A 22,394-nucleotide genomic window follows, 5' to 3' on the forward strand; every position below is an offset into this window, starting at 1 on the left:
CACTTGACTTCTCTGGACCTCAGTTTGCCCATCTGAAAAATGAGGGTAATGAAAGATTTATTTTTATTGTGAAGATGATATAAGATAATGTATTTAAAGCATCCAGTGCAATGCTGGTCATGAAGTAAATATCCGTAAAGGAGATCTCTTGGTATGTATATGAAACTAACATTAGCTGCTGTAACAAAGAGCCCCGGATAGCTCAGTGGCTCATCACACTAGAAGCTGCCTTCTATATACACTCCCCAGTAGAAATATATTTCTTAATCGTGTGCCAATGTAATATATAATTGGTGGGGGCCCATGCAGGGGCCTCTGCTCTCAACAACATTTGGGGGCGTGCTGGAGGTGCTGTGTCTTCTGTACATGGGTTCAAGGTCATCCTGGGAGCTGACATCTGGTGGGCAGACCCAGAAGGGGAACGTGGAGCCGGCGAGTTATTACTTCCACTGCGTTCTCTTGGCCAGAATGTGGTCATCTGGCCCCACACATCTGCATGGGAGGCTGAGAAATGTAGTCTGGTTATGAGCCGGAGAGAGAAGGGAAACAGGTTTGGTGAAAAGCCGGCCACCAGGCTTCTTGTTGTTTGTTGTTGTTACCCTGGGCCTCAGGGGGCTGGCTGGGATACTCAAGGCCAGCAGAGCCCTCAGTTTATAGGTTGATTGGGCAAGGCTGCCTGGCTGGCTGTTCCCCAGGCAAATTGCCATACTCGATGATCTCCTGTAGCCCAGGCCGCTGCCCAAACCCCAGCCAACAAATGTGTGTCACCGGCGGGGGAGACAAGAGGGCAGGCAGGTCATCGGAAAGCCCTCTAGCCAAGGAGGGTTGACTTCAGCTTCACGGAGTGCAGGTGGCCTGAGTGCACACCTGCCCGTGGGCCCGGCACACTTCATCTTCCTCCCAGCCCTTGCTACAGGCCTGAAGGAGAGATTGACCCAGCTGGCCCAAGGCCCATGGCATCCTGCCTTGGACAAGGCCCAGGGCCTCCCTGGGTTGGCAGGACAGAGGGCATTCCATTTTCACAGAAGTGACAGGATGTATGAGCTTCCTGTGGCTGCTGTAACAAAGTACCCCAAACTGGGTGGCTTGAAACATCAGAAATTTATTCTCTCCCAGTTCTGGAGGCCAGAAATCTGAAATCAAGGTGTCAGCAGGGCCACCGTCCTCCCTATAGCGGCTGTAGGGGAGGGTCCTTCCCGTCTCTTCCAGCTCCTGGGGCTCCAGGTGTCCTTGGCTTATGGCTGCTTCCCTCCAACCTCTGCCTCCGTCTTCACACGGCGTTTTCCCTTGTGTCTTCTCTTCTGTCTGTCTGCTTCTCTTTTTATAAGGATACTTGCCATTGGATTTTAGGGCCCACCCCGATGATTCAGGATGATCTCAACTCGAGATCCTAACTTAATTACACCTGCACAGACTCCTTTTCTTTCTTTCTTTTTTTTAAAAATATTTACTTATTTATTTGGTTGCACTGGGTCCCAGTTGCAGCTCGCGAGCTCCTTAGTTGTGGCACGTGGGCTCCTTAGTTGTGGCATGCGAACTCTTAGTTGCGGCATGCACGTGGGATCTAGTTCCCTGACCAGGGATCGAACCCGGGCCCCCTGCATTGGGAGTGTGGAGTCTTAACCACTGCGCCACCAGGGAAGTCCCTAGACTCCTTTTCCAGGTAAGGTCCAATTCATGGTTCCAGGTGGACATACATTTTGGCGGGCCACCATTAGCCCATCATACCAGGACAGGTGGACAAGCCCGTGGGAGGCCTGGGAGCACTGCCTGGGTGGGGAGCCTGGAGCCACTGGTAGAGGAAAGCAAAAGTAAACACACCAGGCCAAGATGGAAACAGAACCTGGGTTTGCAGACATCACCTTGACGGGGCAGAAGTTCTCCCTTTCTCTTTCAAGCTCAGACTTGCTTATCTTGAGACAGAACTTTCACTCACGTCCAGTCACCTAAGGGCCAGAGCTGGACGGAGGGAGAAAGCGGGTGTGTCTACTCCCTGGGTGCCCTTGGGTGAGTGGCTTCACCTCTTGGGGCCTCCGCGTCCTCGTGTACAGATCCGGCTGATGGTCATTGTAGGTCTGCCCCGTGGGCAGGTTCCAGATAAGATAAAGCCCTTAGCAAAGCAAGTAGCATGGCTGTACTGAGGCCCTGCCCGTGGTAACTGCTATTATTGCTATTATCACTATTATCCCAAACACAGTAATTTACAGCTCTATTTATGGAGTCCTTATTCTGTGCCAGGCACCAGAGTGGTTACACACCCGCATCTTCCTGGAATGCAGGGCTGATTTCATCCCATTTTCCAGGTGAGGCAACTGAGGCTCAAATGGTGACGTCACTGCCTCGGGGCACACGGTGGGTGGGGGCCCAGCCAGAATTTGAACTCTGATATGTCCGACTCCAAGCTGATGGTTATGAACATGGACTCTGGAACCAGCTCAGCTTCAAATCCCGGCTCTGCCCCTTCCTGGCTGTGTGTCCTTGGGCAAGATGCTTGGCCTCTCTGGGCCTCATCTAGAAAATGGAACTCCTAAGGGTGACCTTGAACACAGTTGTCATGAGGATCTAATGAGTTCTCCGTGAAGAGTGCTCAGAACAGCAGCTGGCACTGACTGAGTGCTCAGGAAACATCAGCTGGCATGATTATCCCAGGGAGGGAAATGGAGGGGGCAGACCTAAAGGGGCATTTCGGCTTAGCCACGTGGCCTCCCAGCCTCCCCTCGCCTTCTTTCCCTGGAATCCTTGGGGAGCAGTGCCCCCTCCAGAAGGTGAGGTCGCAGCCTGACCTGGGCAGCCACCAGAGTGCCAGTGGGCACACAGAGGCACTGAGCTCTCCCGCTCGGAGCCGGACACTACACCACTGCGCTTCCAGACCCTGTCTGCGGCCTCAGTGTTTGCAGCACGTGCTGGGAGGCTATTTTTACTGCATTCAGCTGACACTCTTGGCCGGCTAGGCTGTCTCTGTGCTGTGGCAACGGCAGGCCCGCTAGAGGGAGTCTGGGGCCCCTCCATTTTGAAGGTGCAGCTGGGGAGAGGGGGAAGGAGGGCCTCCCCCCCCCGCATCTTGGAGGGGGGGGGTGTGCGTCTGGTGGGCTCCACGCCGCTTCCAGGAAGCAGCCAGCCCCCAGCTTGTTTCCCCATTGAGAGATGAAGCGCTTTTCTTTTCTTTTCTTTTTTTTCCACTGGGCCCAGGACATGCCCAGAGCTTCCCTGTCACCCTGGGTTGGCTGGCAGCGTGGGCAGGGGTCTCTCAGGGAGGTGGGGATGAGTTTGCCCTTCAGTGGCCCCAACTGTAAAAAGGGACCCTGGAGGTTCAGCCTGCACTGATTGCTGCCTTTTTGCTGTAAATGCCCGATTCCTCCCCAGAGGTGAGCTGGGAGAGCAGGAGGAGAGGGTATTGCTGTGACCAGGCTCTGAGAGAGAAAAGGGGATGGAAAGAGGTAACCCATGCTTGTAGATAATCCCGCTGAACTGAACTCCCCAGAAGAGTGCTGTCCTTCTCACCTGGGCACCTGGCAGCTGGTCCACGTGTGGCCCAGACCGGCTGCCCCTGCCGCCCCTAGCCGGGCCATAGGCGCTGTCCGAGGAGGGCTGAGTCCCCTGGAAATGAATGGCCTTAGTGATGGGTTCCAAAAATGACAGCCAAGCCACAAGGGCCGGTGGGAAAGGAAAAATCCTTCCAGCTCCCCGTTCAGCCACATTACGGCAAACAACCGAGCCATTCAGCGGAGACGCAGCCCGTTAAGCAGGCTGCTTGGCACGGCGGGGGTGCTTTATATTTTTCAGCTGTTTTGGCATCAGGTCGGGAGCTGTGGTGCAGTCACCCTCCCATGGTAGATTTCATACTTTCCTCCGTTATAAATGTCCCTGTCACCAGGAAATGTCAGTAACCTACTCTGAGCCACCCAGACCCAGGGCCAAAGGAGACTTCGGGTATCACTAGAATCTCACAGCTCACCTCCTGCCCCAGGGAGTGGCTAAAAGCAATTAGGGCTTGGCCTGAGCATTTTGAGATAATTTGATGCAGGCATTCAACTACTTAATTGAGGGGGGAGATGTTTGCCTTTTGACCGGGAAGCAAAGATAAGTGGGTGCTGGCCTGCCAGTGTGGGGTCTCCTATTCCCTCTCTCCCTTTTTAAAAAAAATTTATTTATTTTATCTTTTTATTTTTGGCTGCGTTGGGTCTTCGTTGTTGCGCGTGGGCTCTCTCTAGTTGCGGTGAGCGCAGGGCTTCTCATCGCGGTGGCTCCTCTTGTTGTGGAGCACGGGCTCTAGGTGCGCGGGCTTCAGTAGCTGTGGCTCGCGGGCTTAGTTGCTTTGCGGCATGTGGGGATCTTCCCAGACCAGTGCTCGAACTCATGTGCCCTGCACTGGCAGGCGGATTCTCAACCACTGCGCCACCAGGGAAGCCCTGTTCTCTCTGCCTCCTACTCCTCTTCTGCTCACCCACCACCAGCCAGCCAGCCCAGGAGCTCTCCAAGGCTTCACCGTGCCTCTCCTCCCACAGTTTCAGTCTCCCCTGGAGTGGCTGTCTCCAGGGGGCCTTGCATAGGAGCCAAGCCATTAGAACTCAAGACTAAAGACCCCCTCTGCCATCCCCAGTCTGGGAGCATTCTCCACAGGTGGCTCCCAGCAGGCAAGCTTCTTTCTGGCACCATCTTCTCCACTTTAGCGGGGGAAGGGGGGCACCCAGCAGACTGCGGGAGCATCCCTCCCTCTGTACCCTGCCTGTGATTGGCCCATAATTACAGGTTTATTGCCTGTACAGCTATTGTGTAATGACATGTTTGCAAATTAATTTTTATGGCTTCTGCCATTAGCATATACAGTAGAGGAAGGTTTAGTATTAATTACTACTGTTGTTCGTGTAATCCCGGAGAATTAAAAACCAATAAAAGAATGACAACAGAAACTGATAGTTTAGGATCTTTGAAAAATAGTTCTCTCTTCCCCCAAGTAGAATCAGAGATTTTCCGAGCTTATGAGGAGTCAGGGGGGTGGGCAGCAGCTCGCCTGGGCTGTCCCGTTGTGCGCCTTGGTGAGCCCCCCACTCTCAGAAGGGCGCAGATGATCAAATATGTGGGTGGGAGGCGAAGGCGGGTTGGGAAACGGACGCCGGTCCGGGATCGGGCGGGCAGGTGCTGGACCCCGACCCCGCCGTGCCAGGCCGTTGTCTCCCTCGCAGGGCCGCAGGCGGCGGCGGGCGCAGGAGGAGGCGCGGGGAGTGCTGAGCGCGCCGCCACGCAGCCCCGGAAACAAAGGGCCGCCGCCGCCGAGGGCCGGGCGTGACCTCCGGGGTCAGCGCGGGGCGGAGCGGCCAGATGCTGGCGGCGGGCGCCGGCGGCCCCGAGCGGCCCGTTTCCTCCGGGTCAGCAGCCCCAGCGCCCTCCCGGTTGCCCGCGCGCGCTCGGCCGCCCGCGGGGAGGGGGCGCCGGGCGGGGCGCCGCGGGGACTGGGGGATTCAAAGATGCTCCTCGCACCCCCGGCGGCCCAGCGGGCGAAGAAGGCAGCCGCCTGCGCGCTGCACCCACCCAGACATTGGTGGCGGCGGGGAGGAGCGCCACCCCTCCCTTGGCTCCGAGCGCTCCGCCCAGCCCATTTAAGATATTCTTGCAGGGTGGGCGTGGGGGGGGGGTGAGTGGCAGAGAGGGGTCAGAAGGCACGCGGAGTCCGCCCACCTCCTCCAGTTTGCCCTCGGGAGTTGTCCTCTAGAGTATCATATTCCAGGAGTCCAATTGTCACCCGAAGCCGCTGCGTTTAGCAGGGACCCCCGGGGCTGCCGCTGGGGACCCCTGATTTACGCAGCGGCTGGAAAGCGTTGGCAGGAACCCAAGCCTGTCGTGGTCGCGGTGACCTGCCGTGCGTACCTGCAGGCTCAGGTCTGTTCCACAAACCAAGGTGATTGTATCTGGGGTCAAAAGGTGACCCCTTAGTGTTACCAAGTCGCGATTCCGGTTGGTTGTGCCGCTGAGGGACCGGCCCTTCATAAGGTAAAAGGGCTTGAAAATAAATTGTCACATCAAGAGACAGCTTTGCAGCGTGCGTTTAAGTGTGTGTGCGGGCGTGGGTAAATGGATCCTGTCTCTTTAAAATCGCTGGGCTGGACAATGAGCGCACAGGATGTGGTTTGGCGGCAGGGTTTTTCCCCCTTCGATTTGGGGAATTATCACATGGGGCCTTCGTGAGCTGGTGTGAAAGAGAGGCGGGTGGGGAGGAGCGATACAGGCTCCACACTCACTCACACATACTCTGTGCAGTTGGTCGTTTTCTTAAACCAAATTAGCCAGGGCTCTCGTTACTATGGTGCAGCCGGGGCTTGCAGAATCCCAGTAATAGCATTTATTAGGTCTATTTGCCTGGAAGCATGCCTTCCCGGATCTGATAATGCACCAGTGCAGGGAGAGTGTGGGAGATGATATCAAGCATTTGATTACACTTGCAACAGGGATTTTTGAGGGGTGGGGGGTGAGAGGAAAAGAAGGAGAGAAGGAAGCCGCTGGCCTTAGGAGCTCACCCTGGGCCGGGCCGGTGTGTTTCTGCAGCCCCGTGTGGGTTTCACAAAAGGCGGGCCAGAGCTCCCGGAGCACGACTTGGGGACCCTTCTCCCAGGCCCCGGCGGCGGGTGAACTCCCGGCTCCCGCAGCTGTCAGACGTGGGTGGGGAGGGAGGGAGGAGGGGCGGGCGGGCGGGCGGCCAGAGCGCGGAGTTGGGCAGCCGGAGGGGGGACCGGCGGCGCCCGCAGCCGCCCACAGTTTGCAAACGGCCCCCGCTTTGGGGCAGAGGGGAGCACCCCGCCGCCAGCAGCATCACTCTCCCCGCGTTTGCAGAGGGGAGCCCAGCTCTCTGCGCCCCGATCCCGGTCCGCATGGATCTGCTGCCCGGCGCGGCAGCCGCGCGGGGGGAAGCTCGCAAGTGAAACTATTATTATCGCCCTGCGAAGCATGGAGCTCTTGGAAGATGCCGCGTAGAGACGGAAGGAGCCGCCGCCGCCTGCAGCCCCCAGCCGCTGCGCCCCTACCCTTTCGCTTTCATTAGGGGAGACAAATCTGCTGTCAGGCAGCCAGCTTTCCAATTTACCGATAATGATTCTTGCATGAAAATTGATCGAGGGGCTCTCCACCGCCGTGCGCTGTCGCCTGCCCGCTCTCCTCCTGCTCCTTCTGCCCGGGCGCCCGAGCCCCCGCGAGTTCTTTCTCCTCCTTCCCCCACCCCTGCTCTCTGAGTCAGTGGTGGGACGCCGGGCCAGGGAGATAACCAAAAAAAAAAAAAAAAAAAGGGGGGGGGGTGTTGGTGGCGAGAGGGGGAGGGGAGCCGGCTCCTCGGCCTGCTTTCTCCTGCCCGGGACTTGTTTGCAATCGCTGCCTCTTATTTACGAGAAGAAATCTCCCCCTCGGTACTTCTTGGCTGTTTGGGTATTAATTTTCTCCTCTCTCCTCCCCGCTCGCCCCCTCCTCTTCTCCCCCCCCCCCCGCCCCTCCTCACCCAGTAGCTAAGGGGAAACGAAAACAAAGCCGATTTCTCCTTGGCAACAAGAGATACCCCCTCCCGCCGCCCCCTCTTCCTTCTTCCTTCTGGTTCTGAACGTGAAACCCTGTTGGAAACAGGTCTCTTGACCCTCGCCCTTGACATTCAAATGGCTGAATGGAGGAGAGATCGCTACTCGCACGTCTTGGGGGCTGCTTTTTTCTCTCTCTTTTTTTCTTTCATATGAGTAATCCCTGAAGATCTTAAACCCCCAATTTCCTCACCCTCACCTCCCCCCTTTATTTTTCTCGCGCTCCTCTCCACTCTCCCGCCTGCTTCCCTCCGCCGTGCGCCCCCCTCCTTTTTTTATTTGCATCTCAAGTCCAAAAGGCAGAAAATACACACGCGGCGAAGACACCGGGCAGCCGTGGAGGCTCCGGCCCATCCTTGGTCGTCAATTACCTCATTGTGGATCTGCCAGGGCCAAGGTGGCCGAAACTGCCCGGGCGCTGGCCGGAGAGAGAGCCTTTTGATCATTTTAGGGAGGAAAAAAAAAAAAAAAAAGACTGATTTTTTTTTTTTTTTCCGTCGCTGTCCGGATCGCTCTTCTGCCTTTATTTTATTGTTTGGACATTTTTGAGCGCCGTGACTCGGACGGCGCTTTTTGTCTCCTCGCTGGGTTTTAATATTTTTTTTCCTTCTTCATCCCTCTCTGGCCACTATGGAATTCTAATCTGAATCATGTTTGGATTGAAGCCGCCTCTGTATTACTTACCAGGTAAGCGAGCTCTGTGCGCCTCCCCGGGTCCCGCGCGGCGCCGGCGCGCCCCGGACCCCCAACCTAACTTACCCTTCCAGGCCCCTCCCCCCACCCCGGCCTGGGTCGGGGCGGTGGGTCCGCCGAGCCCCCGGCAGACCGGCGGGCGCGCGCGGCCCCGGCCGCTGCCGCTGCGGTCCAGCGGGCGGTGTGTGCGCTACGTGCGGCGGGGAGCGCCCACCCGGCCCGCCGCCCCCGCTGCGCCGCCGCCGGGGGTTGCGCGTCTCGCTCCTTTTGTCTGCCTGCCCGGAGCCGGCTCCGGGGCGGCGGCGCAGCGAGCTGCCGGGGCACTCGAGCCTTCCAAGGTGAATTAAGCACCGGGTGTGAAGTTACTTTCCCGCAGGCCGCCCTGATCGGGTAGCATGCGCCCCCCCGCCCCCAGTCCCCGGGCTTCTTTTCCTCTCCCTCCAGCCAGCCCCTTGCGCGGTCTCCGCGCGAGCGTGGCGCGCACGCCCCCCGCCCCCCTTCCTGCCTGGGATTCCCTGGAAGGTTTTGTGCCTGCGGAGGTCGGAGGAGGGGGCCGGGGGAAGCTCTGGAGGGTGGTTGGCGTGGCTTCCTGTTTCCCTAACCTTCCTGCGTGCTGACAGCAGCCTGCCCTGTAACTTTCTGTTTCGGGGCAAGTCGCGCTTGCAGCCCAAAGGGGAGGGGGCGACAGCGGGAGGTTTGGGGAGCCCCTCTTGTGTTGACCTTATTTGCACTTTGAAACCTTAAAAATAATTACATGTAGGCTAAAGGGAAGCAGGTGAGCCAGGGTTCCTGGTGAGGGAGGTGGGAGCCTTGGTGATCCCTGGGGCCCTCCTGGCTGGCGCGCTGTCACCCCCTTCCAGAGCCCCCTCGGGTCAGGAGTAACTCACCAGGCCTAACCCCTGGTGGGCCACGTGACCCGCAGGTCAGGAAGGCTGGTGTGACCGCTTGATCTAGGAATGAGCTGTTTTTATTTCCCTTTCCTTCCTTTCAGAGTTTTATCTTCCCTGGGTGTTGACACACAGTTCCTATGGAAGTTGGGGCGTCCATGGATTGGGGGGTTTGGGGGGACGTTGGGGCGCAGTAGGGAGGAGAGGGGAAGTTTCTGAGCTGCTTATGTTGGGGCTTTTAAAATTCTGCATAGGAGGCTGCCAGAGGAGGTTTACTGTTTTGCTGGCAAAAGGTGCACGTGGCCGGGTGTTGGGTTTTGAGTTTTTCGCTCTGTGTTCAGAAGCCCCTGTCATTTTGTCTGAGGCTCCCACAGCTGTCCTGGATCCCCTGGGAGGAGCATGGGGGGAGGGAATGGGCCCGGGGAGGACCCAGCTCTGCTAGATGTGGCCCTCGCTGACCCTGAAACCAGGGCAAACGTTTTCACCAAGTTGATAGCATAGAGGGAGGCTAGAAGGGGGGAAAAGTGGAAAGGACTTCTCCATTCTGTGGGAAATCTGTCCATTTACTCTTGTTGAGTTTCTTTGTGGCTGTTTTGGGTCCCCAGCCCTTCCCAGGAACTGACAAGTTCTATGTCTCTTGCTTGGTGTCTCCACCACTTTCACAGGAAGAATATTTCTCAGAGTCTGCACTTGATCTCTTTATCTTGTATCTCTGTATTCTTGATCTCTTTTTCCTTCACTACCCGAAATGCAAAGCTGGCGCTTCTCTTCCCTCTGCACTGCATACACTGGGCAGGTCCGTTCCACATTAAAGCCGGAATCCCCAGTTGACAAAAGGGTGCAGGGCCCACGCTCACGCTCAGAGCCGGCTCCCCCAGGCTCCCCCATAGGTAGACCCCGGGTGGCGGAGAGCTGGTGCCAGGGCCCTTTAAACCCAAGCTCTGGCCCAGCGTTGCTGCTCTGGCTGGCAGCTCCTGGTGGCCTCTCCACCCCGCTTTGTACCTGCAGCGCCACCCCCAGAGCTGCACCTTGTCTTAATAGACACTCACTACATGATTGTGGCAAGAATGAATCTTAAGTACGGTGCTCTTAAAAGCACAGGTGTTTGTAATCTACACCCCACTTGACCTGCCATTGGGTGACTGCTGGTGCACATTTATTCATCAGGTAACCGATTGTCTTTTTACACTGGGAGCCTCGGAGAGAAAAGGAGGAAGTGTCAGGCTAGGAAATGCAGAGCAATTAAGGAAAATCAGTCCTGGCTGACGTGAAGCCCTGAGCGGCAGAGGTGAGGGCTGCTGGTCGGGACCCTGGGGAGGTCAGTGCACACGTCCTCTGGGTCTGTGGAGGCAGACTTGTCCTCCACTAGAGTTTTCTTTTTTTCAATTGCCCAACTAGGGTTTGCATTTGATAATTTTGCTGTAATAGTGTAGAAAGAAGAGCGATGGTCAAGTGGCTTTGCTTCCCTGGGCTTCAGTCAACTCATGTTAGAGTAGTAGATGGAATTGTAAAAGGAATGACCTGGTTCTTGTGATCACCCTCAGGCTCCCTTGCAAGTGCTTTCTGGGAATCGGTCCTGTAAATCTCATTCCCACCCCTGAGCTAAGTGCTGGTGTCTGCCCATTTCATGGATGAGGAAAGTGAGGCTCAGGGGAGCTAGCATATGCCCAGCTGGGAAGTGGTAGAGCTGGGACGTGAAGCTGACCGCTGCCCACCACACTGGCCCAGGACGGAGGGGCCTGGATGAGGCCAGCCTGGCAGGCTGTGACTCTGTGGCCTTAGAGGCCTGACACCTAAGTGCTCTTGACCTTCTGGGACCCCATTGTGTCCCCACAGCCGGATCCTGTCACAGTGTCTGTAACTGCAGAGAGCCAGGGCCCAGAACCTGCCCGTCCAGCCGTTCCCGGGGGGGCAGTTCATTCACAGTCAGCCTGGCATCAGGCACCACTCCTCCTGTGTGACAGGACTGAGGCCAGGCAGTGGAGGTTTGAAGTCCTGCTCTGCCTCTGCCGAGCCGTGACCTGGGGCAGGTGGCTTGAGCTCTCTGGGCCTCAGTTTTCCCATTTGTGAAATGGGATCCATAATAGGGTCTACCTCAGCATCAGCGTAAGGCAGTTGTTGGCCCTCTACGGCCCACTGCTTGACTAGGTGAATAAAGTTTTCTTGGCATGTGGCCACGCCCGTTCCTTGATGTGTTATCTGTGGCAGCTTTATCTGTGGCAGCTTTCGAGCTACAACAGCAAAGTGGAGTCGGTGTGACAAGGACGGCCAAGCCTGACTCATTATCTGGCCCATTACAGGAGAAGTGTGCTGACATCTGGTGTAAGGGATTAAACGAGTGAATCCTTGCAGGGTACTGAGGACAGTACCTGGGATGACTTTAACACTCAGCAAGTGACAGCTATAGTCATCGTAGTAATTATTACTAAGGTGGGATTATTTGCAGACAATCACAGGGCTTCTTAGCAGTTGAGCTGGACTTGAACTCAGGTCTTTGGACCAGGCCCCTCGCGCCCCATGACGCAGTGTCTGGCCTCTGGTGCTCTTTCACTGGTGGGGATGCTTTCTGTGCCAGGAGAAGGTGGCACAGAGAGCTGGGGACTGGTGGGTAGCGGTCGGGGGGGTCTCTAATGCCTCTTCTCCAGACTCCCTTCTGTGCACACGCGTGGCCAGCTACTCCCTTTCCTGAATTCCACCAGACCGCGAGCTCCACGCAGGTGGGGACTGTGTGTTTCTTTCCTGCCTGACTCAGCGCCAGACCAGTAATAAAAATAATAATAAAAATAATAAGGAGGAGGAGGTGGCAACAGCCAGTCCTTCTATGGTGCCCATTCCGTACCAGACATGGTGTTAATGTAATCCCATTTGCCACCTAAAGAAACCGAGGCACAGAGAGGTTGAGGCCGCACAGGCAGTAAATGGTGCAGCCGGGCTTTGACCCCGGGCAGTCTGGCTCCAGAGTCCCTGCTTAATAAATATTTGTTGAACGAGTGAGGGAGGGAATTGGCCGTTGGTGTTGGCGGTGGCGCCCTGCTGGCCCCCTTATCTTGTTCCTGGAGTTCGCGGAGGGAGGACTCCTCAGCTGTCAGCTGACCCCACCCCGGCCCCGTGCTGAACTCTGGGTGACCCTGGCTTCCCCTGGGGATTTACTGTCCACTGCTGGGAAGGACACTCCAGATTCTTCAGTGAGGAAACTGAGGCCCAGAGAGGGCTGGGGCTTGGCCCAAAGCCACATAGCCTGCTGGTGGCTGTTCTCAGAGAATCCAGGTCTCCCCAGAATATTTTCTCTTCCCCCAACTGCCTCTCTTCCCCGAGGGTCAGCTGGCCTGGGCCCCTCTCTACGCATCCTTTGACAGGCTTGCAAGAGATGGGCTTCTCCTACTGGGAGCTGGTGTTGCCCGGGAGAAGTAAACCTAGGCCCAAATGGCCGGTGGGGAGCTGCCTAGATTTTCTTTCTTACCCCCTAGACTGCTTCCAGAAAGCCCCAGGGTGTGGCCGTGTGTGGATCTGTGATCAGGCCCACCTGGTTTGGGGGAGGCAGCTGGAGGTGAGGGCAGGCCAGAGCCGTGGACCTCCAGCTGCCAGCTGCCAGATCCCGGGGTGCCCCCTCAGGAGCTGAAGCTGGGAGGGGAGTGGGTTGTCTGCAGTTGCCAGCTGTGACCGAGCTCATGCCCAGCTCTGGTTCATTGTGGGAAGCTGCCGGGTCGTGAGCAAACCCATGGCTTTGGGGCGGCTCTGGAACCACCCAAGGCCTGTTCTGGGGGCAGGTTGGGCCTAATGGGATCTGACTCAGATAAAAGGACAGCACTGCTATTTCAGTTGTGATTGAGAAAGCTGCTTATTTACAGCTCAGAAACTCAGCAGGGACAAGCATTTCGGCTCCCATCTTGCACTTTCCAGGCAATCACTAATTAATCTTCCGATACCCCTGAGAAAGGGGGAGGGGCCGCCACATTTCCATCTGTCAGGCTGGGAAAGCCAGGGGCCCTTTTGTCCCAGCTGCGGCCCAGCCCTTCACCAAGGGGCCTGGTCTGGTTCCCACCCCCCTGCTCAATTTGGTTCTCATTAAGATTTTTTTCTTTCCTTAAATGTGTTGTTTTTACTCCATGGGTGGGAACCTGATATGGCCCCGTTGGAAACTCTCCTGCTTCTTCTTGACTCTTGGAGTCCGGAGAAGTTTATTTTATGCTCTCGGAGCACTCATTACGATACCTGGATTCCTGCCCTAGAACGGGGCAGGGGCAGGGATGATTCGCTTCCTTCTGTGCAGGAGGAAGTGGAGGGTTGGAGGGCAGCTGGCCAGGGCCACCCAGCTCCCAGGGACAGAGCCAGCAGTGGGATGAAGTGTCTGGACCTGGGCCTCTGTTCCAAGTCCAGGGCTCCATATCACTTGGACATGGACATGTGTGAATGGAGCAGCCCCACTGTGCTTCCTTCTCTCCAAGGTCAAGTACAGATGGGCCCCTCTGGTCATCTGGTCTACCCCACGCTTTGCAGCTAAGAACACGGACATCGGAAGACCTTGAGGGACCTGTTGATTTCTTTTTTATTTACTTATTTATTTATATCAATTTATTTATTTATTTATCTTTGGCTGCATTGGGTCTTTGTTGCCGCGCACGGGCTTTCTCTAGTTGTGGGGAGCTGGGGCTGCTCTTCGTTGCGGTGCGCAGGCTTCTCATTGCGGTGGCTTCTCTTGTTGCGGAGCACGGGCTCTAGGTGTGCGGGCTTCAGTAGTTGTAGCACGTGGGCTCAGTAGTTGCAGATTGCAGGCTCTAGGGCGTAGTCTCAGTAGTTGTGGTGCACGGGCTTAGTTGCCCCGTGGCATGTGGGATCTTCCCGGACCAGGGCTGGAACCCGTGTCCCCTACATTGGCAGGCGGATTCTTACTGCACCACCAGGGAAGGCCTGGACCTGTTGATTTCTAATTCTTAGATTTTTGGTGAGATTGGGTTGGTAGATGTGGCCTCTTCATCTACTAGGGAATGTCCTATCATACAGTATTTTGCAGGGAAAAAAAAAATCAGGCTTTAATAACCCCTAAAGTAACCCTTTCCCAAAGGACAGTGGCCTCACCTCTTACAGGGTCCCTCAACAAAGCAGTTCTACACTCATATCTGGAATTGTCTCTCCTTGCTGGTCTAGCTACACAGTCAGAAATTTTGAAGCCACTCGGGCAGGTGGGGGGCAGTGTATTAGAAAGGAAGAGGGAATTTGGGGGTGAGGGAATAAAAATAGATGCAGTGCATTTTTTTTTTAAGAGCTCCATATAGATTTAAAGTCCTTTTGTTGATTTAGGAACATAAAACCGTGTGATGTATAGCTTAGTTTGCTCGTAAAATTACTAAGTGTGGCGTATTTAGAGCTGTAAAAGCTTGGGGTAAAAGGGAAAAAAATCAGTGAGAATTTTTTTTACAAGTCTTTAGGGGAAAACGCATTTTTCCGGCTTGTTCCCACCCATGCCAGGCCTTCCACAGCTTAGGGTTGATGGTTGCCCTCAGCCTGGATTAGAGCTGAGGGCAGTGCTTGTTGAGGGTTGGCCGAATTTGAGTTAATCTGGGCCCAGGTCTCGCCCCCAGAGCCCGAGCCCACCCAGTGGAAGCCCACAGCCTTGAAGGATCAGGGCCTTCTTTCTCCCTCTCCCCCTGCAGAGAGACAGGAAGCGCCCTCTGACCAGGCCTGGACTGCCGCCCAGTGGGCATTTGGCCACTTGCTTAATGGCCTGCGGGGTTGGGAAGTCATGGAACATTGGGCTTGGAAGGGACCTCAGAGGTCAGATGGCCCAGCCCCTCCCTCCTCTCGATTTGGTGGTCTCTGAGGGTCGCAGCTGCCATGCCACCGTGGGTTGTTAGAATGTTGCTTTTTACAGGGAACACACACGTGCATTTCACCTAGTTCTGTGCTCCTGGGACACAAAACCAGTCTGTCCCCTCCTAAATATCACCATTTGAGCTGGGCAAGTGCTGGGCCCTGTGTTGACCCAGAAGGAGCAGCGAAGGAGGTCTGTGTCTCATCCTCAAGTTGCTTCAGGAACGAATAGGGAGCGAGATGAGTGAGGACGGAGTGCTCTGGAATCTCCCAGGATCAGTCACCCTGGTGGAGGAAATCCAGGAAGCCTCCGTGGAGGAGGTGGCATTGGAGGCAGGCCTTGGAAGTGAGCTGTGCAGAGGCGGGGTGAGGCTGGGTGAAAGGAGGCTAGTACAGTGAGGAGGGATGAACAAGAAAAGGGAAGCCACTCTTAAGACATTCAGCATGTTAAGTTCATGCCAGGTGTGCTGAGAACTGGGTGCTGGGCCGTCCCTGCCCTGGTGGAAGTGGGGGATGTGGACTGAGTAATTCAGGGTAAAAAATGCTGGTGCCCAGGGGCATGTGTAGAAATTTCTGGGAGTGCTGAGGAAGCACCGATTGGTTTTGAAGTAGGGGTGGAGTCAGCATCTGAGAGGCCACAGAGAGGAGGTGAAGTTTGAGCTGGCCTTCCTAGTCTGGGCACTTGAAAGGCAAGGCCACCAGTCCTGCCCTGATTCTTAGAGGTGCCCGCTGGTGGCAGGGCTCTGAAGCCTGCACATCCTTTAAAGAGGGTGTCTAGACAGCGGGACCCCTTCTAGACTCTGAGGGCCCTGGGCCTGAAGCATGGGAAGGAGAAAGTGAGTGGGCAGGATGGGGCCTCACTCAGAAGGGGCCTCCCTGGCTGCCCAGTGGGCCCTGGGGCCTCTCTCCCAACCCTGGAGACCAGGCAGCGGCACTGGGACCAGCCCTTGCCCTCAGAGAGTGGGGGCAGGGCAGGCAGGGCCCAGCTGGTGGGAGGGAGCGCTGTCCCCGAAGGGGGCTGGGCCAGGCCCCTGGAAGGTGGCGGCCTTCGCACTGGGCCTCCCAGGAAAGGGCAGAAAGGAGAGTATTAGGGGGAGAGGAGAGCTTGGCGAGGAGGGATGAAGCAGCGTGGTGGGAAATGAAGCCACTGGGTGGGTCGGAACCACATTTGGAGCGTCTTGAATGTCATAAGGCCAGTGACACGTGACCCTGATTCTGCTGTGAGTGGGTGGGAACCCAGGGCTTTAAAGTTGCCAAGTTCATCTGTCTATTCCACATGTGTTTACAACATGCCAGGCACTGGCCCAGGCATGCGGAAATACAGCCGAGAAGCTCCCAGGAGCCGTGCCCTCCTAGAGCACCCGTTCCAGCAACGAGCACATGGCACTGTGTCCCCCAGTGCAGGCTCTGGGGACGGGAATGGGGTAGCCAGAGTGTGGGCGAGGGTGGCCAGAGACCCGAAGAAACAGAGGGGTTAGCCCTGGAGAGGGCTGAGGGGAAAGTCCCAGGCAGAGGGTCAAACACGTGCAAAGGTCCTGAGGCCTCAAGGGTAATCCGTGTGGCCGCAGGGGCAGGAGCCGTGGGGAGAGGGCTGGGGGACGAGCTGGGAGAGCTGGGAGCAGAGGAGGGGGCAGTGTGACTTCAGCAGCTCCTTCCGGCTGCTGGGCTGAGATAGATTCCGGGTGGTTGAGGGGCAGGAGGGAGACCAGCATGGAGATGACCGCCAAGGCCCAGGCCGGACCAGGCAGGGAGAGGTGGGTGATCTGGAGGTACAGGTGGGTCAGATGGCGGCGTGCCTCGTCCCATCTGTTTTAGGAAGGCAGCTCGGACAGCCTCCATCTTGGAGGCAGACTATCAGCAGAGGCTCCCCTCAGAGCCATGGGGTCCTGCAGGAAGAGGGCAGGGCAGGGGGCTCTGAGTGTGGGCCAGCACCCCGGTGGTTCTCAAAGTGGGGTTCCTGGGCCAGCAGCATTGGCACCAGCTGGAGCTGATAAGATGCAGATTCTCGTGAACCCCCAACCCCACACCAAGACCTACTGAGGCAGGAAGTCTGTGGTGGGGTCCGGCAATCTGTGTGCTCTCAGCCCTCCAGGGGATTCTCATGCTTGCTCAGGGGTGAGAACTGGTCTAACACTTTGACTTGACTGCGGAAACTAAGCTGGCGGTAACTGGTCCCCAGGAAGTTTGAGAATGGGGTTTTAATTTCCATAGGAGTCCTTGGCAAGTGAAAGAGCAGGGGATTAGAGTAATCAGGAAGGGCCTCCTAGGAAGAAGTGGTGCGTGGGGTTTCAGGGCCTGCCCTCAGGTGGGTAACAGCAAGAAGCTGAGGTCCCAGGGGTGCCCCTGTGTGGGTCTGCCTGGCGGGCTTCAAGGTCAGCGAACTTTTCTGATGCTATAGTGCTGGTTGGAACAAAGACTGTGGGGTGAGAGCACTGGGGTTGATCCTGTCTCAGCTCCTGACAGGCTGTGTGGCTCTGGGCAGGTTACTTACCTTCTCTGGGCCTCAGTTTCCCCATCTGTTAAATGGGGCCAGTGGTAGGGCCTGCCTCCTCGGGTTGTTGTGAGCATTCGGTGAGTTAATCTGTGGAAACACGGACCAGGCACTGTGGAACCGTTAGCTGTGTTTACGTTTGGACTTCGCTCTGCCTGTGTCTTGGATTCTGGACCGATGTCAGGAAGGAGGCACTTCCCGAGGGACCTGGATGAGTCATGCTTGATGGGGGGCAGTGGCCAGGGCAAGGAGCACATTGCCCGTGGCCCCTGGGGCTGGGCAGGCCCCTTTGCTCAGACTCGAAATGGCTGTCAGCCAGCTGGGGCCATGCACGACGCTCTGGTCACAAGATGGTAAGTTCTAAATAAGTAAAGAAGAAATGGAATCGCCTTGATTAGATCGTCCTGGCCCCTTTCCCACTGCCCCCCATGTCAGAAAAGGAAAATGGGGTGAGCCCGGGACCCTGGGTCTTCCTGGGTGGCGGGTGGAGTTGCCAGACCATCTCCAGTGGAGGATTTCATTTTAATGAATTCCTTCTCCAACCGCTCCACCCCCAGAGGACTCCAGTGTCACCCTCAAGCCAGCAACAGAGCCCACGCCAGGGGCAGACGGCACCTCGTCTCATACACTGGGGCCTTCTTTGAAGCTGCCCGACACTGGTCTCCACCCCCTTGTCACTCTTGTCCTATAATTCATTTAGGATTAGCTTTCAGAGCTCCTCCAGTCCTAACTTCTGTCGTCTTGGTAACTGTGTCAACCGTTTGCTGGTTTCCCGTGATTATCTGACAAGAGAAAAGGGGGGCTGGCAGGGAACATAAAGGAAGGGGAGGAGGAGATAGTGCCTGGGTCTTAATTGAACTCCCTGGAGGGGCCTGGCGGGGTGGGGCTGCCTGCCGGAGAGCAGTTGAAGAAAGGATGGGGTGAGGTGAGGCAGGGCCGGCAGCTGAGTGCAGAGGGGGCTGGCACACGGGCTTCTCACCCCCTCTGGGAATGAGTGGCACAAGTATCCTCAGCCTTTATCTTAGATCTTAAGGGCCCAGGGACAAAGATGTCACTCTCTCTCCCCACCGCTGCTCTTTTGAGAAGTTTCCCACCCAGGCAGACCTCACCCCATCTCTACTTCAGCACTCACCGTGACAGCATGCTGGCCCGTGGTTGGGCGGGCCACGTCAGCAGCTCCCTGGACTCCCTGGGTTGGAGGAGGCCTTCACAAGCACATGTGTGGTTATAATACGACGTCGTTTATCACGCTCACGTGTGCGGTGGGTCAGGCATTCAGAAGAGGCACGATGGGTACAGGTGGTCTCTGCTTCATGAGGCCTGGGGCCTCAGCTACGAAGACTGGGAGGCTGGAGGCCATTTGGTGGCCAGACTCGGGGATCATCGGAGGGCTTGTTCCACTGTCTTGTCTGGCAGGTGATGCTGACTGCTGGCCAGGACCTCGGCTGGGGTTCTCAGTCCCAGCACCGCCGTGTGGCCCCTGCACGTGGCTTGGGCTTCCTCACATCATGGTGGCCTCGGGGAAGCCGTGCTTCCTACGTGGGGACTCAGGGCTCCAAAGGCAGGGGTCCCGGCTCACAAGGGGGAAGCTGCATGGCCTTTTAGGACCCAGCCTCAGAAGTCGCACAGTTTGACTTATGCCACATTCTGTTCCTTACAAGTGAGGGATGAGCATGCCCGGGGTCAACTGGAGGGGGGTTAAGCCCCACTTGGCGATGTGGGCATAGCAAGGTGCTAGCAGAGCATGGGGGTGGGAGGTGTTGGAGCCTCTTTGGAACACATACTCCATTCACCTGCCGGCTCTGTGTCCAGGTAGGTGGTGGCCTTGTCTTTTCCAGGGGCAACTTCCTCAGTGTCCTGAATTGTACGTGGTGGGGCTTCATGCAGAGGCCTTGGTGTTCTGGCGGGGCAGCCGGGAGGTTCACGCCTAGGTGGTCTCCCACGGCAGCGGGATCCGCCAGTTTCAGGTTCACTATCCCTGTACAAATAAGGGTTGTTTCTCAAACTAAGGGCCTTGTTACTTGTCACAGAATGAAGGACCAGCCCGTCACCAGGATCAGTGAGAAGCCTGGTGTGCCTTTTGGGGAGCTGCTAATGAGCTATGTCTGATTTTTATGAAACTCCACGGTAAATTATTAATTTGGGCCAGAAATGAAAGTGTGGAACCAGATAGGCTCATGAATATTCATCCTCGACTTCAGCATGCAGGGGTTGATCAGTGGCTAGGGCAGCCAGCTAGACTCGTGACCCAGAGACGGGCGAGGTACCTGGGGAGGAGGCTCCTGGGAAACCTTTCACCTTTGTCTCGCTCAGTTTCTCCATCCATGGATGGGGCTGATAGCTGACATCTCACTAGCATAGTTGCAGCTAGAACAGGGCTGGGACCGGCTTGAGAGAGGGGAGCATTAGTCAGAGGGTCCCTGACCCCTGGAGTTTCACAACATTGACTCTGTTGCCATCGTGGAGTCACTGACGGTGGTAACGCCTGCCAGGAAGAAACCAGCTGGCCGCACTGCTCTGCCTCTGCTTCTCTCTTAGGGTCTCCTGGGAGTCAGTGCTGGGGACCCCATAGAGATCAGATCCCCTTGGTGGACACCCTTTGGTTCTGGAATATCATGGTGGTTGGTGCTCTTGAGGCCACCTCCAGGGTGGAATGTAATAGGCCTCCAGCATATTTGAACTGCTCTGCGTAGTATATTAACATTTCCAGGATGGTTCTGCTGCGGTCTGCTGCTCCTTGACAGAGCCTGGCTTCCTAGCATGGGAGGCAAGGCCCTTGGCAGTGAACTCCCTGCCTGTGTGTCTAGCCTGACCTTCTCTGCCCCTCTGCCATGCTCTGTCCAGGCTCTTTCTTTTTTTTTTTTTAATTTATTTATTTTATTTATTATTTATTTTTGGCTGTGTTGGTTCTTCGTTGCTGTGCGCGGGCTTTCTCTAGTTGCGGCGAGCAGGGGCTACTCTCCTTTGCGGTGAGTGGGGATCTCATTGCGGTGGCTTCTCTTGTTGCGGAGCACGGGCTCTAGGCGTGCAGGCTTCAGTAGTTGTGGCACGTGGGCTCAGTAGTTGTGGCTCGCGGGCTCTAGAGCGCAGGCTCAGCAGTTGTGGCGCACGGGCTTCGTTGCTCTGCGGCATGTGGGATCTTCCCGGACCAGGGCTCGAACCCGTGTCCCCTGCATTGGCAGGCGGATTCTTAACCACTGCGCCACCAAGGAAGCCCCAGGCTCTTTCCACTGCCTAGACTTCCAGGCTCAGAAGTGTGGAAACCTTCCTGGGCTCACCCGTTAGGACTGGTTACTCCTTCCTCTGTGCTCCCACGTTGTAATGGTAGGTGCGACCTCCCCTTTATTTAGGAGGGGGCATAGCCCAGCAGTTGAGCTCATGGGCTCAGAAGCCAGGTGGTCAGGGTTCAAATCCTGGCTCTGCCATTTATTCCTTGTGAGATCTTGGGCAGGCTACTTGGATGATCTGTGCCTCTGTTGACTCAAGTGTAAAATGCAGAGGATGATACTTCCTGAGCTCGCTGTGGGAAGTAAAGGATTTGTACATTGAAAGTGGCTAGCATGGTGTACGGCGCGTAGTGGGCCTTCCATGGATGTTTACCTGCTGTCGGTGTTATCGTTAGTGTGATTGTCATTATCGTCTTGTTTCCAGCTGGGATTGGAGGTCCAGGGCAGGCCCCCCAGGTCTCCCAGCTCAGTGTGGGGCACAGCCGGCCTTTGCTGGTGACTGCAGTCTCACGTCAATGTGTGTTTTCCCTGCTTCTCGGGAACCCCTGACTTCTGATCACACTGTCACCCTAGCGTGCTGTGGCGAGGGCCTTGGAGCCACGTTGGGCTTGTGTGGGTTTGGGTGGGTCTCTTCGGGGCTTTGCACCTGCCCGCAGCCTGGATAGGCCTGTTTGTATCTCAGCCCCTGGAGATCGTCTCTGCGTGGAGCTGAGGCCACTTCCTGCCTGAGCCCCAGGGGTGGAGGCGGGGGTTTCGATCCCCCGCCTGGCAGAGGAGGACACAGAAAAGCGAGGTTGCTGGCGGCTTCCGGGGTTAGAGCCACGACATGACCTGCAGCCCTGGGTTCCCAGGTTGAACCGGCGGCCCCCTCGCAGCAAGCTCTTCAGAGAAACGGCTCTCGGGGGCAGGCTGAGCTGCCAGATGGGATTAAATGTCGCCTGTCTGAGTCCCAGGCACACGGACTGGTTCTGGGGGCCTTGTCCAGGGCGGGGGAGTTCTGGATGGCCTTGGCGCTTGGTCAGCGTTGGCCTTCGAGGCTTTGGCGTTAGGGGAGATCCCCAGAGCCCAGGCCGCCGCGTGGGGGGCGCTGCCCAGTGTGTGGAGGTGGGAGGAAACGTGTTGGGGGAGGAAAGACCTTGCCCTTGACCCGCCTCTGCCCCTGATGCCCAGCGTCCTCCGGGGTCCCGAAGGTGGGCTGCAGGCGGGCTGTCGGAGGCCTGACACCTGCTGCGTGACAAAGCTGCGGCACTCCTCCTGGCCTGTAGAGCGGTTCATGAAAAGCGTGTGAGGTTTTATTTGGCTTATTGAAACCCATAACTCCACCTGCCTGGCCTTTCATTCTGGTTTTGATGCCTTTGACTCAGGGCTCTGTCACCTCCCAGGTGCTCGGGCTCGGAGTGAGGCAGCCAGTGGGTCAGACCGGTGGGGCGAGCCCAGTGGAAGGAATAATACAGCAAATAGCCCGCAACCAACTTTGTTCTCCTTGCCCTGCTTTGGAACGACGTTGGCTTCTTGCAACTGCAACTGCCGGGGCAGTTCTCAAGCAACTTGCTGGGTGCCAGGCCTGGGAGGGGCTGAGGGGAGAATGGAAAGTAAGTCACAGGTTATGCCTTTGAGGCCCTCCTGGCCACCTGAGCAGGGGAGGGGCTAAGCCCCACGTGGACGGCAAGCTTTGGGGCCTTGGAAGGATGCAGAGGACTCCAGGGGCTCGGAGGACAGAGAGTTCCCAATCGGC

General features: G+C 56.7%; 1 protein-coding gene across 5 annotated transcripts in view; it reads left to right on the forward strand.

Moving 5' to 3' along the window:
* Window positions 1-22,394, forward strand: part of GSE1 (Gse1 coiled-coil protein) — a 423,047-nt gene that overhangs the window by 303,242 nt on the left and 97,411 nt on the right. Inside the window, exon 1 of one of the 5 annotated variants that reach the window (XM_036832482.1) lies at window positions 7,657-8,240. The exons of the other annotated variants lie outside the window; for them this stretch is intronic. Coding sequence (XP_036688377.1) covers window positions 8,204-8,240 — 37 coding nt within the window. The 5' untranslated portion in view covers window positions 7,657-8,203. Of the gene's footprint in view, window positions 1-7,656; window positions 8,241-22,394 lie in introns of those variants that run through there. 5 annotated transcript variants of the gene reach the window in all.

Source organism: Balaenoptera musculus, chromosome 19, assembly GCF_009873245.2.
Source record: "Balaenoptera musculus isolate JJ_BM4_2016_0621 chromosome 19, mBalMus1.pri.v3, whole genome shotgun sequence".
NCBI lineage: Eukaryota > Metazoa > Chordata > Mammalia > Artiodactyla > Balaenopteridae > Balaenoptera > Balaenoptera musculus.